This window comes from Drosophila mauritiana, chromosome 2L, assembly GCF_004382145.1.
Source record: "Drosophila mauritiana strain mau12 chromosome 2L, ASM438214v1, whole genome shotgun sequence".
Lineage (NCBI taxonomy): Eukaryota > Metazoa > Arthropoda > Insecta > Diptera > Drosophilidae > Drosophila > Drosophila mauritiana.
Window position 1 is genome coordinate 21,721,304 of NC_046667.1, and position 15,620 is coordinate 21,736,923.

Sequence of the window (15,620 nt, forward strand, 5' to 3'; positions counted from 1 at the left end):
AGATAGGCAAGAGTAATAAAAATATTGTAGTTTTGGTCGGTTTGCGGGCGTTGGAAAGGGAGGGGAAACTAAAAATAAAACAAAAAATTATAAAACAATTTGTCTAAAGTATGGGCGTGACAGTTTTGGGCGGTTTGTGCACGTTAGAGAGGCCAATTGTTGTTGTGCAAATCCATATAAATTAACAAGACTAATAAAAAAATATTCTTCATATGTATATTCCTATGACAGCTTCCGACTTATGTATATATGTACATACATATGATAATATCTGCAATAAAAATAAGACTTTTACGAAAGTTTGATGCAGAGAGATTAGTTTGCATAAAAAGTTTGCAAAGATCTGATAATTAATACATGTATATACATATTTCTCGGCACTTTTTCTTATACCTGTTGTTACATACTTTCCAAAAGAAAGGGGTATTTTTTAAGATACATAATATATTTAAATTTTAACGCATCAAAACGTCGAAACCAACAATTGCATTACTCAGAGCTATACGTTTGTAAATATCGGTATTTTGTAAAATTCAGCTTATCGTTATCTTCCTGGAAGATCGTTAGCTGAGCTCCTATTTATACCTGTTACTCGTAGAAGGTACTCGTAAAAGGGTATACTAGCTCTGTTAATAAGTATGTAACAGGCAGAAGGATGCGTTCCCGACTATATAAAGTAAAATATTAATCAGGATCAATAGCCGAGTCGATCTATCCATATCCGTCTGTCCGTAAAAACTTCGAGATCTCAGGAACTATAAAAGTTAGAAGGTTGGGATACAGATTTTAGAGACAAAGACGCAGCGCAAGTTTGTTGACCCATGTTGCCACGCCCACTCTAACGCCCACAAACCGCACAAAACAGGCACGCCCACACTTTTGAACCAATTTTCGAAATTGTTTCATAATTTTATTGGTTTTGTAAATTTCTATCGATTTGCAAAAAAAATTTGCCACACCCACTCTAACGCCTTAAAACCACCCGAAACTGCCACGCCCGCATTTTTGAACCATTTTTGGATATTTGTGCATAATTTTATTAGTCTTGTTAATTAACTTAAACGCCCTAAAGCCGACGAATCGGTCACGCCCACACCTTTGAACAATTTTAAAAATTATTCCTCATTTTATTCCCCAATATCGATCGATATCCGGGAAAAATGATATAACTTCGCGTTCGCAGTTACACTAGCTGAGTAACGGGTATCTGATAGTCGGTGAACTCGACTATAGCATTATCTCTTGTTTTCTATTACAAACGAAGCATACATGTTTATTCTGCAAAGCGCAAGTATGTACATACATATTTAATTAAGAAGTTCATTTTTTTTGGTTTGTGCACCCCATTGAAATGATTCTCTTTCTTCACGACATAAATAATTTAACAAAATCTCTTTTTTCAGTTTACCGGTTTCAATACCAAAGCGCTCTTCTCCGCCTCCGCACACGCAGAGAAAAAATCATCATGTGAAGAGAGCGCCAATGTTAAAAACAAAGCAAACTTAGCCACACCCGATTGCCGCGATCAAAGAACCGAAGCTAAGACCACCCTAGAACCTGAGCCCGCTTTAAGCAGCACAGTCAGTCTAAAACCTTGTGCCGTTGCGAACTCGTCTTGCCGAGAAGAAACTCCGAGCGATGTCACTGAGGAACCTGCTTCTGCGACTGCAAGACCGCTTAGCCTACCGATCCTTAGCGAGCCGCCTACCAACCGCGCTCACCACATCCTGTACTCATCCCAGCAACTAAGGCGCTACGAACCGAAGGCGTCGCCGATTAACAAGATGCCGCCGGCCCAAGAACTTAGCGGGCAGGCCGCGGCTGTTGTGAGGACGGACGAGAAACATCCAACCTCCAGAAGCCTCTTCTCCAGGTTCACCCACGGGCTGAGATTCTCGTTACGTCGCAAAAAGAAGCAGCAGCAGCAAGAGCCTTCGCAGGTCAAGGCGTCGCCCGGAAAGGAGTTCAGGCAGAGCCCGGAGAGGGGCCAATCGGTCGACTTTGTGCACATCCCTTTAAAGCCGCAAAGAAGTTTGCAATGTGGCCGACTGGACGATACTGTTGTGACCGAGACAAGCAGTGGCAACGTGCACAGCTTGCAGCAACAGGAACAGCTGGGCAAGACCTCAACTCTGCAAAGGGTGACTGGCAAGCCGCCACTGCCCAAGATGCCACCACGAAGTGGCATCCTAACGCATGCGCCTCAGGAAACGACTGGTGAAACTGTCAGTTGCCACCGCACCGAGGCGTTGCCGAGCGTCGAACGAGAACACTGCAATCAGTTAACCGGACAGTTGATGGATAAGGTTCGAGCAACGAGAATGCGGGACACCGGGCTCAGCTCGCAGACAGAAGTCGCCCAAGAGACACATACGGTTAATCGACTGACCGGACACGGCAACGCGACTAGACCGACCGTGGTTACCGCCGTTCCGGTTTCCGTTGCTCCTGTCGAAGAGGTCGACAAGATGGGTTTGATCGAGACCAATCTGGACACTCATGAAACGGTTATATCGGGAAAGACACGGTCTCTTATGGATATAACTTACAACCCACTTAGCGTGCCACACAAGCGATACATCGTAAAGCGTCTAAATGTAAACAGCGTTGCTTATGACGTGGATGAATTGGACGGGAAGGTTAAACCCTCGCCTGGTGGAATGGCATCGGTACGCAGGCCGCACAAGAGTATGGAATTTCTGCTAGACAAGGAGAACCAGAAAAATGTTTTGGTAAGTTTCGATTTTTCGTGACGCTTTACACTTAATCAGTCCCTAGCTGTACAAATATTTAAATAAATATCATTTGGTTATTTGAGCTAAAATATATATATTCAACAGAATTGAAGTTTGCTTAAATTTTTTAAAAATACTTCAAAATAGGACTGAATTAACGTTAGAAAACGTTTATAGTTTCAAGTATGCTATTGATATTTTAAAGCTGTAATGCACTTTTGACAAATAGTTGTCATACTATTTATAGCCGTTACTAAAACGTAGAAAGTAAAAAGTAGATTCGCTGACTAGATTGTCTATGAAAACACACATGTTCTTTGAGTAGGTGTCCTATAAGGTGTAGGTGTCCGTATAATCGTACAGGACTTGGGAACTATAATATTGAACAAACACCCTCAAATTGTCAAATGAATCCCAAACAAATCAGCTTTATTTCTTAAAGTATATTTATGAATGATCATATGATCGAATCAATCAGGCACAAATATGTGTTTTTTTATATCAGTCAGCTATTGAGCAGCGTTGCTTCGGACAGGATAGTATTGAAAATCACTACCCAAACTATATTTTTGCGCTTCTTGCTGATCTATTGTGTTGTACAAATGCTAAACAAATTATTTTTCCAACGAAAATACTAATTTTAAAATCGGAGTTGTATTTAAAAAGTCCCAACAGAAGTAAAATTGTCCGATTTTTGATGTGGTATCACAAAACAATTATTAATAAATAATATATCTTTTTTGTTGTTTAATCATAGACATAAAGGAATGTGATAAAAATATAATATTCGTGTAAAGATATCAGAAAGTTTTTGTTTTGGCGGATTTAATCCGTTAAGGCTTATTTAAAAGTAAACAGAGCAAATACATTTTTAAAGTATATTATAGGTCTAGGTAACTAAACCGACTAAGTAATTAATTTCTGTGTGTAAATTATAAAAGTCATTTTAGTAATTATAAAAATCCTCTTTGTTTCTGTGTGTCATTTTCACCTTTATGAGTGAAGCTTAAAGAAAGAGGGAACGCTATAGTCGACTCCTTCGAGTTACAGTTACCCGTTACTCATCTAGTGTGAGCGCGAAATAGGAAATCGATAGAAACGAGCAAAAAGAAAAGGGAATGAAATAGTCCAGTTCCCCGACTATCAGATACCCGTTACTCAGCTGGTAACAAAAAAAATATATATGTATATGTATATACATGCATATATATACTTCCTTCTACTTGTGAAATACTTTTCAACGAGTAACGGGTATAAAATATAGTCAAACAAATTTGAAAGGTGTTGGCGTGATAGTGGGCGTGAACACGTTAGCGTCACTAGAATTTGCAAGTCTAATTTCAACTTACTGGCCTTTTTAGTTTCCGAGACCTCAACGTTTATACGGACGGACAGGTGGACATTGGGCTTCCCTCTCTATCGCCTACAGATGGAGAAAAGCTGTCACGTACACGTATATCTTTTAATACTTTTGATACTTTTGATGTCCACCCTCACACTTTGTAGACAACAACATTGACCTCATTTGATTGTCATTTACTATGGACAAATGCTTACACTTCGCAACAATAATAGCAACATGCATTGGTATATATATATATATATATATATATTCATATGCAAAAAAACCGCGACCGCCTTATTAAGTAATTTTTCAGTTCATATATGCATATGTAGGTAGCTGTGTATGTAGATATATATATACATACATATGTAAGTATATCTATGGGCTTTATTGCCATTCTCACTTCGCTTGTGTAATGAATTGAAAGCAAAATTCCAAATTGAGTAAAAACAAAGAGAACTTCTCTTTGTTCAATTCGCTTTCTTCGAAGATTGCTGCTCTTGCGGTAGCACTATCTTTCTCTTAGTTCAATAATTGCGTTTTATTTTGGTAATCATATGCATATGTATACGTGCATATGTACATGTATATGCATATATATATATATATATATATATTCACAACCGCAAATATTCTTTCTTGAATAATGTACATAATCTACATAGTTAGCATGCGACTTCAGAAAATCTTCCCAATTATAATTTGAAATATCAACGCCCAACTGAAACTATATTTTCTGTGTGTCCAAATAGAATTTTTGAGTTACTTCACTTGACTTCCTTCACTTACAATACTATACAAACTAATTTAGTATACAATTTTACATAAAAGTATACATATGTATGTATATGTACAAATGGGATGTACATCTCATAAACATAAAAAGATAAAGCCGTGTTCCCAAAACAATTTGGGTGTGTTGTAGGCTGCGAAAACGGATGTTCCACACAAGCATACTGATTAAACAAAAAACTAGTGACGATCGCACCTTAAATGTGCATATCTGAGATGACTTTATAACGAAGACTGATTATACGTTTAACTAAGTAAACAAGTTTATTCATCACTTTTGAATGCACGAGTTATGAACTGTTCATTTATCATTTTTAGAATGTCGCCATTCTCCCAATATATACTACATTTTTCGTATGCTTTTTATCTTACTGAGCGCATTGCCAGCAAATGGCAAGAATCACTTTTTAACGGTTGCCCTTTGTCGAAATGGTAAGGTTCGACGAACTTCCTCTGGCCGAGTGTCCCCAAAAGAACACTTTTATACCGACTTCCAATTACTTATCTTCGCGCCAGCATTTCTTTATTTGCCGCGAACCTCAAATAGTTTAATGGTTTAACGGCTAAAATGGGGGGAGTCGTTGTTGGCGTATTGCCCAGGGCTAATTCAAAAACAAAACATGGGAACTGAATTGCACACTATTTAATTTTAATTTGTATGTGGTTTTCGTGGAGCGTGTTATTGGTTTCACTAGCGTTGGTAGATATTTTAGAAGAGGTAACATTCTGGCCGTGAAAGTAACTAAAAACGTAACGCCGTCGAAAATTTCGACAACCTTTTTGACAAGCAAGCCAAAACGTCGTATCTTTTTAACACTATTGAGTTCGGACTGAAATAAACGTGGATTGACACCTTATATTAATATTGCAATCGATCGATAGATATGCTAAAATAATGTTATAATGTTAATAATGCAAATTTTTGTGTACCATATAACGCTAGTTTTTTAAAGTCACTTTTCGTGTGGATACATATATTAAGTCATAGCACTGATGCCAAATGTTTGCGAACGAGCTATGGTGTTAGTATTGGAATAAACCTCAATTAAAAGTGGCAAATTGTATCAACTGATTATTTTGGGATTGGGATATTGAGACAATAACACGGTCCCTGCTTGATAAACGATTTTTCCTCAACAAAGAAAAAACAATCACATATTTATCTGTACATTTTGCTAAGCTGCTTTTCGTATGCGTGCAGAAAAAAGTATTGCGCAAGGCAATAAATTTGATTATAAAAATCAAATCATATTTAGCGGCCATTTTTAGAATGACACTTGTTGTTTTTGCTGCTGAATTCTAGATAATATATTCAAGTGAAAGTTATTAAATTCACCATTTTATATTATTTTCTTCCTGTGAAACGTATTATTTAGTTAATAAATAATTATTGTCTTAAAATTGTAGGAAATGGATAATGTTATGCCAATATCACCATATATTTTTTATTTTTTCACGTATTTCTTCTTCTTGATTAAGTAGGTGCACCAGGTGTGCTCGGTAGCATATGGTAAACGCGTTTGCCAAGCAGGTAGCTTTGCTGGCTTTGCCGGGTGTGCAAAATTTTGATTTTGAGTAGGCCCACTTGGGACGTATTGATTAGGGAAAACCTATCATTAAAACGGATTTAAAGAAATTCCATTAGGTTCCCGTTATTTGCTACCTGTATAAAACATTTTCGCGTCCAGGTATGTAGGCCGGTAAACCGCGAAATAAGAGAAACTAATTGCCTACCTGTTACATATAAATACGATCGGGGCGCTAAGAACCAGCATCAGTTCTTAAAAGACTGTCCTACCGACAAGAGCGCTTCTTCAATCAGCATTCTAAAACATCTGAGCAGTATGTCAGCATTCACCTGCACACAGTTCCTGAACCTGAATTTAAAGGACATTTCGTCAATGTCCACCACCGTCACATTAGACGCAGCCTGCTTTGGACGGCAGGACTTGAACCTATTTATTGAGAGTCTAGAAACGATATCTCGCCTGGAGAAGGAGAGACACGAGCGACGACAGCTTCGGCGCGAGCAAAGACTACAACAGGCTCGAATTACTGAGTTGGCGGACGAACGATGCTCCAGTCCGAAACCCAGAGCCGAGGAAGCCGTTGACGAGCCGCTCTTATATCTGGAGGCCAAGTGCATACCGTATGCGGTTTCTGGCCATATTTTTGCACAGGGCGACAACACACCTTGTCCCGAATACAATATGTGTGATGACGAAGCGTACGGAAGTGCCTCGTATTCAGCACGCAGCAGCGTCACCTACTGTAGCTGCGTTGGAATCTCCAATCTGGATATAGACTCCGGAGAATCCGAAGGGAAGAGGAAACCGTTTGTGCATGCGAGCTCCCAGGCCAAACCGAAGAATAGATATTCTTCAACGCGATCCCGCATAATTAACTTGGTGTTAAAGAGAAATAGGGCGAAGCCCGCTCTCATCGAGCATCTGCAGCGACAGGGACATTGTGACACGTTATCCAGCGAGAACATCAGTCACCAGTTCCCACGGCTTACTACTAGTCAGAAAAGGTCGGCTGAGCATAGTTTTCTGGATAAGGCCCTTCGATATCTTACATTATAATAAGCTTCTTTGTGTATAGAATATCTTGTAGGTTTGTTTATAAAACATTTCAATACATTCAAGTTAATTGCCACAAGCCCAGAAATCATTATTATTATGGGAAATCTTTCCGTATCTTTGTCGTATACGGGATATGAGAATGGAAAAAGCGCTTGTAAACGAATCCAGTTAGCGACATTAAATCATGCCCATGCAAGGACCCACTTGTCCAGCTTCAGATTTGAGGTCGCGAACAATGGCTACTTTTCAAATTCAAACGTCCTAAAGATTTGCACGGATTTAAATACCTCAAATATGTTCTGAGAACTACTTCCATTTAGACACGTAATTAGGTTTCCGTCCACTTCTTCTATCAAGGCAAGCCCATTTAACATTAAAAGTATTTTAAGCGCCTAATTGTACGTCCATGCTCTTACCACTTTTTCTCCCGAAATTTTTTTGGAAATGTCACAGCGGAATATGCGCAATATCTTCCGCAGTGATATCGAAAGTTTGGAAATTTTAAGTTCCTTGCAGTTTTAAATTACAAATACCTAACAAAGGTGTTCAGAATCAATGGCTAAATTTTAAAAACAATGCTTTAATAGAAAATGGCTAATTAGCTTTGTATCACAACGGTTTTATAAAACATTTAGCATTTTTGGGGGTTTTGTTTAATTGGTTACTTCAATTCAATGTATTTTGAGCCAATGCCATATGTACCTAATTTCAAGAAAGGTTCGTTAGGAACTGACCAAATGGCAAGAAACCATGATGACGAATACTTACTTTTAATATATCACGAAATGTTCACAATAACAATTCGACATTGGTGATGCTATGCGCTCAGGACTGTAACTCATAAAACTCCATTAAGCATTAAGCTTTAGGAATTTTAACAATGACGAGCATACACCATTTTCACGCCACCCCATATCCTAAATATTTCCGCCCACCGATAGTTAGGCACTGAGGTGGCAGCCTGTTGCTGCCATAAGAGACGAACCCCTCCTGATACAGGGCGCTCCGTGCACCGAGCCTTGAATCCCTTTGCCTACATTCCTCGGAGATGCCATAAAGGCAATATCGGAAAGCTCCTTCTGTCTGCCATGCGCCAAAGCTTCCAGAAATTGTGGCCCCATTTCGGTCGGCTGCCTCCTGGCCAATTGGCAAAAAACGCGCTAGTATCTACCACAAGTCCAAGCACGAAACATTTCCTCGTGCGGGGCTTGGCAAAAGGCGCTTAGTGTGTGCTGCGCCTGACGCAAGTGTGTTTGCGTGTCGGTGTTGTGTTTCTCGCGCCATGTTTGACCAAGTAAAAGCCAAATTTATTTATTTAATTGCATCTTTGCGTATCATCCTAAAAAATCAATTTTAAAACCAATGGCCAACTCGCATGCCCACTTTCTTTTCCATTTGCGTTGTACTGTTGGTGCGTGCCTTTCACGCGTTTTCGATGGCTTTGCTTTCTCATACCCTTTGAGGTTGTGTGCTCTTTTAATATGCCTCGATTCAAACCATATACATATACATATAAATTAGAGCGCTATTTTCACAACAAAAATTATGTACACCCCGTCCGAAGGTAACTTTTTGGGTGTGACTTGCCTCTTCTCTATTTGCCAACTTAACCCAATCGCTGTTCTCTTACCCTACTTTAGTTTACCCTTGCAGAGGGCATATTGATTTCAGAAGGAAGTTTGGAACGCCTTTTTTATATCCGTTACTCGTAGAGTAAAAGGGCATACTAGATTCGTTCAAACGTATGTAACCGGTAGAAGGGAGTGTTTGCGACCATATAAAGCATGTATTCTTGATCCGGATCAATAGCCGATTCCGATTTGACCTTGTCCGTCCGTATGAACGTCGAGATCTCAGGAACTATAAAAGCTTTTAGATTCTAGAGACATAGACGCAGCGCAAGTTTGTTGACCCATGTTGCCATTCCCACTCTTACGCACGCTCTAATTGCCCAAAACTGCCACGCCCACACTTTTGAACAATTTTTACAGCTTTTCTCGTTTTATTCCCCAATATCTATCGATATCCCAGAAAAATTAGGAAATGTCGAATTCGGATTTCCACTAGCTGAGTAACGGGTATCTGATAGTCGGGAAAGTCGACTATAGCATTCTCTTTTGCTTAATTTGTAATTACTGCAAGTGTATTCGACTATCAGATAACCGTTACGCTGCCTTGTTATTTCGAAAAATAACAAACACAGGACCAACATTATTAGCTACGTCGCCAAAAACTACCAGGCCCCACTTAAAAAAGTCTTTTTTTTTTTGAGACCCGTAAGAGTAAAAGGCAAGTATATGATTCGTTGATAAGTTTGTAACAGGAAGAAGGAAGAGTTCCCGACCATATAAAAATATATATTCCTGATCATGATCAGTAGTCGATCTGGTCATGTCCGTCTGCCCGTATGAACACATCGATTTCGGGAACTAAAAAATCTAGAGCGTTGAAATTTGAGATGCAGAATCCAGAGACACTACGCCCACTATAACTCCTACAAACCGCCCAAGCCTGACACGCCCACACTTTTGAAGCATATTTTCATTTTCCTCCGTTTGTCTTGTTAATTTCAATCGGTATACCGAAAACAGACCTTGCTTCAGGGAATTCTGTAACTAGATTAGTAATATGTGCATAGTAATCTAACTATTGCGTTTGCTCTAAGCCAATGTAAAATGGAGCATTTTGTATTACAGTGTAACGGTTTTTCGGTTTGAACAAATTTAGATTCTTTAACTTAACTATTGAACTAAAAATTATATACACCGTTTACATTTTCCATCCATTACAGCCCCCTGAAAACGAACTGCAGAAATCACATGACCACAATCCAGGCGCACTAAGCGAGCATCAACTGCGCGTCCAGGCGTCGCTTCAGCGACTTAATATTCCTGACTGGTTCCGTCATTACAGCAAAGGCCCCGAAAAGGCAGCAGATGGCGAAAACGCATGCACAAGTGCGGCTGGCGGTGGGTACCGACCTGGCAACTTTACCCGCAAACGCACACAGGAATCGGGGCGCTGGCAAGCGCTCAACTCAAAGACGACTTCCCTCAGCTCGCTGGGATCTCAACGCTCCGACCGAAGTCCTTTGTTGATGAGTCCCTCAGCGCACAGCCATCACGGCGGCCAAAGCTCCTATTCATGTGGGTCGACGACAATTCACGGTCCGGCACCTGTGCAGATAGGTATGGGTGCCACTCGCTGGTCTACCTCGCATCTGAATTCCACTCAGATGTCTCCCGGTGCCTCGCAGCGCGGAAGCTTTACGCGCGGCGCGCCCATTAATAGCAGCTTTATGTCTGTGGCCAGTGGCAGCGGCTTGTTGCGCAATTCCTACCGACAGCCGTATTTGGGTTGGCGCAGCACAGAGAAGCTCTCCCAGCGAACGCCCCACGAACGGTAGGTTCCAAATACCCATTACCATAAGGTATGGAGGTCAGAACTCTTGCTGCTTGCTTATAGTATGGCTGCTCATATATAATACCAATTTTTGTAATGATTCAAGATAATCTTTTCTCTAATTCTATTTATTATGGTTTCAAAAGGAATCGTTCAGTAATTCCTCTGAACTTAACCTAATGTGTGATAAAGATAAATGAGACCAAGTGGTATCTTAATTATAAAGTACAAAAGAAAATGTAATATGTTATGTTATCCTCCTGGTAAGGTGGTCGCTGGGGTGTACCCTCTTCAGTCTTCGGAGGGAGATGGGATCAGCTAGGATAGTTGCTAGTCGGTTCGGGTGGGCCATAAGCCTGTCGGCATAACGGCTGCTGTGGAAATTAATCTGATCCCCAAGAAGGGTAACTTTCAGATCTCTTTCGATGACCATGTTCGTCACGTATCAGGGGAGCCCAGATGCGTGACGTGCAGCTCTCGACTGGACCACACGGAGCCTATTAAGCTGGGATTTGGCGGCAGTTCCCCACACCTGGATGGCAAAACTCCACGTTGGAGCGAGAATGGCTTTGACTAAAAGAGCCTTAGAGCTCATTTGAAGTTTGCTGGAGTGGAAGAGCCAGTCGAGCTTTTTTAGCTTCGCCAGTGACTTAGATTTGACCGACGTGATGTGGGCCCTCCAGGTCAGTCTCCGATCTAGATGAACTCCTAGGTAGCAGTGCGATCTAGCATTGGTGATAGGGCTTCCATCGAAGGTCAGATCTGTGCAGGTTCCGGGTCGCAGGGAAAAAGTTACACAGGCTGACTTTGAGGAGTTAATGGCCACATTCCATTTGGCAGTCCATTTTTCGATTGCATGTAGCCATTCCTGGACTGCGTTGGAGGCAGTTTGCAGTGAAGGATGAGACGCCAGCATGGCAGTGTCATCGGCGTAAGTGGCCAGGAGCAGCTGAGCCGGGGGGACTTCGGCGTTGTTTGAGTGGGTCGAGCTCGATTCTTAAAAGCAAGCACGGTGAAATTGAGGCCTAAAAACGAAACGAGAACAATATATTAGTATATATTAGAGCTTTAATGGCCAGAGTGGGAAGTAAAAGTTCTCAGGGCTTGTCGGGGTTTTAGGAAGTGTGTCACGGCTTAAGAATCCTAGCCTATCTCTAGTTCCTAACAGGACAGAATGCTATAGTCGATTTTTACCTATTACATACATTTCAACTAATCCATTACATAAGTTTCAACATGCTACTCGTAGAGGGTATATTCGGGTATAATACAGTTTTATGTTTTTTAATCAGTACTAATGAAGACCACCGTCCTAGGTTGAGTTCCAATTGTATAAGTTAGGTAATAGTTGAGTATAAAAAGTGTTATGTCTGTTATCCATTAAAAGCATGATAGTTGAGGTTAGGCACTCAGATTCCAGTAACGAATCTTCGTGTGAATCTGGTTATATCTCACCGTATTAACGCTCTGATCTCAGGAGATAGAAATTTGAGTTCGAGCATGGAGATTCTAGTAATGCTCTTTTCTGATTGTAATATTTGTCTTGTCAATTTCTATCTATATGCCACACATTTTTAATAATAGCTTCGTAGAACTTTCACTAGTTTTGTAACGGGTATTTGATGGTCCACAGAACCAGCTATAGCTTTGTCTATATTAATAATTCTTTTGAACAGTATTATGTGTAATTGAAATAAGTATTATTGTATTAGGTATTATTGTTTCGACCTAAAACTAAAAATCTTAACTAAAAATCATATAAAATGTTCACGTTCGACTTTTCATATTATTATTTTGCAGTCTGGCCAATTCGCTGCTGAGCCAACGGACAACTCCGCCCTCCACACGGGCAGACAATGAAACCCGCGCCTTACATTCTGTATCGACAGAGATTCAAAGCTCCATTAAGGAAGTCACATCCGCCATCGTTCACTTCGTGAACGACCAGCAGCAGTCGCAACATCCGCGGAGCCGTTCTACCAGTCCAAATTCAAGGTATATAACCGGCTACTAGCCGTCTTCCAAAAGAAAAGAAAAGTTTACAGTATGGTACAGATCGCTCAGCTATTCCTAGCTATCTGTTCACTGAGTGTCAAACTGTTGTTTTAGAGCACTCCTCAAATCCTCAATATCTATGCACATTATTAATTTTATTATTCAACAAATACACCATTCGTAGCTACCTGTAAAAGTATGCACCTCTTAGCCAAAGGTAAGACTTGTGCTTGGTTTATGTGAGCATTGTGATTAGTGTAGCTAACAGCTTTTAAAAACTAAATTACTTCTGTTTTGTAAAAATTTCTCTTGGTTCCAAATAACACAGTTGGCTGTCATTAGAGCGCCTGGAGCAAAAGCGTCAAGTTATAAAGCCGCAGGGGTGATGCAACTTTAGCCCGCTGTAGTCTGTTCGATTCTATCGATATGTAGGCAAACATTTAAGCACGCCCACTTAACTGCCACAAACCACCCAAATCTGCCATCTTGCCCCCTGTAAGGCAACTTCAATAACCTGTCCGGGTATTTCAAAGACTACACTAGAAATTTGCTCGATAAGGGACTTAAAATATCAGACTGTACTGTTATTGCAACATATTTTAAAAGAATGAGTGTTCGTGTTCTAACCCTCGCCCAATGCTCCACCTTTGCCCATTGCACATTTCCTTTGTTATCATCAGATACCCTGTAAAAGTTATCAAATATAATAAAATATAATTTTATTGTACACATATATATCGGTCCGGATATATGTACATACAATTCAATTCAATTTACATTGGTACATACAGCTGCGGTTAAAATAATAGCACTTCTGCAGGTGGAAAGTTGATTTCCTAAAAAAGGTATTGAATGTTTATTTTTTTTTAAGTCAGGTTGCATATGTTGTCTCTCTGAGCAAGAAGATTTTTGCTCTCTCAATGTAACGGTTCTTTTTGTTTTTGGGCACTTTCTGCAAAAGCGTGCTAAATGAGGCGGTAACAAAAATAGCACTGACCACGTTTTAGCTGAATAAAATTAATAGGAGCGATTGCTTTGGGTTTATTTTTGTGCTCATATAGTGATACCATTCCGTTTAAACCTTTACTCTTGGGAAACAATCTTATTTTAAATGTCAGAATATTGATAAAATAAAAGAAATTTGAAAAATGAACGGGCAAGACAAGTAAAACTTGTCACAAGCTGTGTGAAAGTTCAGTTTTTTGTTATAGTTTTAGTTTCCAAGCCAATATGCATAGGAAGACGTTCTTGGCCTGTATACTATATTGGTAGAAATGTTTGTAACAGGCTATTCTTACCATTATGTCCTTTATAAAGTCTTTTGCAGCTAACAATAATCAGTGAAAGTAACTAATCAGCAATGTGAAGTTGTGTGCAACCTCTAAAGTCAATTGCTGTTAGTAAATTTTCTGCTTTCTGCTGCTGGTATATCTTTTTCCGTATCAAGCTCAGATTTTGAGAATCCTTTGATTGGCTGATATATACTCGTTTCTTTCTCATAAGGTAACCCAGTTCTTCGAACCGTCTAATTTTCCCTAATACATCGTTTTAAATTCCATCCATTTCCTAAAGAAGCCTGCTTTTAAGTATGTTTTTTATAAAATGTTGTTTCATATGAGATTTTTATATTGATCAACACACTCATTTTTGTACCTTCTAACTGCAGGTGCTGGCTGGAAAGCAGCTTTGTTGGTACACGGACCCTGGACTCACCGCAAACACCCGTTATTGACAACAGTCCGCCAGAATTAGCACGAAAGCAGCAGCAGCTCCACCCGCACCAAGTGCATCTGGATGTCGGTCTGTCACCTGCAGTCTCCGCTGGTCAGCTGCCACATCGCATGAACGGAATGAATCGTATCGGCAACGGTGGCGGTGAGTCCGCCATCCAAGTTTGATAGCTTGCCAGAGTAGAAATACTGGTAACCGGCAGTTTATGCTTTTTGTTTGGTGCACGGCATTTTTGTAGCCTATCTGCAAACAGTAAATTAAACAGTAAATTATTTTTCCGTATAAAAATCATCAGCCTATATGAACACAAAAAAATATTATTATTTATCTTCTATAGTGTGTCTATTGTTTTACATTTAATTATAAAATTATTAATTCCAAAGGAGCAGAAAGTTTCGCTCTCTTAATTATTTATCGAATGCTCATGATTTGCCTTTGCTTCGGGTATAGAAAAATGTAGATTTGGGCAGAAGATTATATCCGTTACTTCTGCAGTAAATATTAACTGGATCCGTGGAAAAGAATGTAACAGGTATAAAGATGTCTGCCATGTCGGCATGTCTGCCCGTATTCCCATTTGTATAAACTTCGCGATCTCGCCATAAGATTAGGCATGCAAATCTGTTTCAAAACATTGGCAAGGATAATTTGTTGATATTGAAATTGACATTTGTTCTTCTTTCTAATATCTGTCACGAAAAACACTTTCCCACCATCATTTTAACGCCCACAATTTTTACAAGTTTTGGCCGATAAAAGTTTTAATGGCGTATCATGACGTAATTGCGTCAAATACTTATGAGCAGATAGTTAACGGATATATGATGACTCTTTTACATTTCAATTAAAACAACGAAATATTAACTTATGCTTTCTTTTAATCTTTTTTAATCAAACGAGAAAAATTTTAGTTATGATCTAATTTATTTTCCCAACTTAAAAAGTAGGACCGATTAGTACGATGTAAAAGAAAGCAATCCTTGTTCTCACGATTTTGTCCTTAACCGATTGTTAGACACACATATTGGTTTTCCC

At 39.7% G+C, this 15,620-nt stretch overlaps 2 protein-coding genes across 15 annotated transcripts in view; both read left to right on the forward strand.

The window, feature by feature from the left end:
• Positions 1 to 15,620, forward strand: part of LOC117135175 — a 35,057-nt gene that overhangs the window by 15,251 nt on the left and 4,186 nt on the right. For all 14 annotated transcript variants that reach the window (XM_033295287.1, XM_033295244.1, XM_033295252.1 and 11 more), the window contains 4 exons: positions 1,404 to 2,732; positions 10,249 to 10,859; positions 12,660 to 12,854; positions 14,521 to 14,729. In XM_033295287.1, the coding sequence (XP_033151178.1) occupies positions 1,404 to 2,732; positions 10,249 to 10,859; positions 12,660 to 12,854; positions 14,521 to 14,729 (2,344 nt within the window). The remainder of the gene's footprint in view (positions 1 to 1,403; positions 2,733 to 10,248; positions 10,860 to 12,659; positions 12,855 to 14,520; positions 14,730 to 15,620) is intronic.
• On the forward strand, positions 6,538 to 7,533 carry LOC117135248. Its single transcript, XM_033295396.1, has one exon. It carries the CDS (start codon positions 6,717 to 6,719, stop codon positions 7,455 to 7,457), a length of 741 nt encoding a protein of 246 aa, XP_033151287.1. The 5' UTR covers positions 6,538 to 6,716; the 3' UTR covers positions 7,458 to 7,533.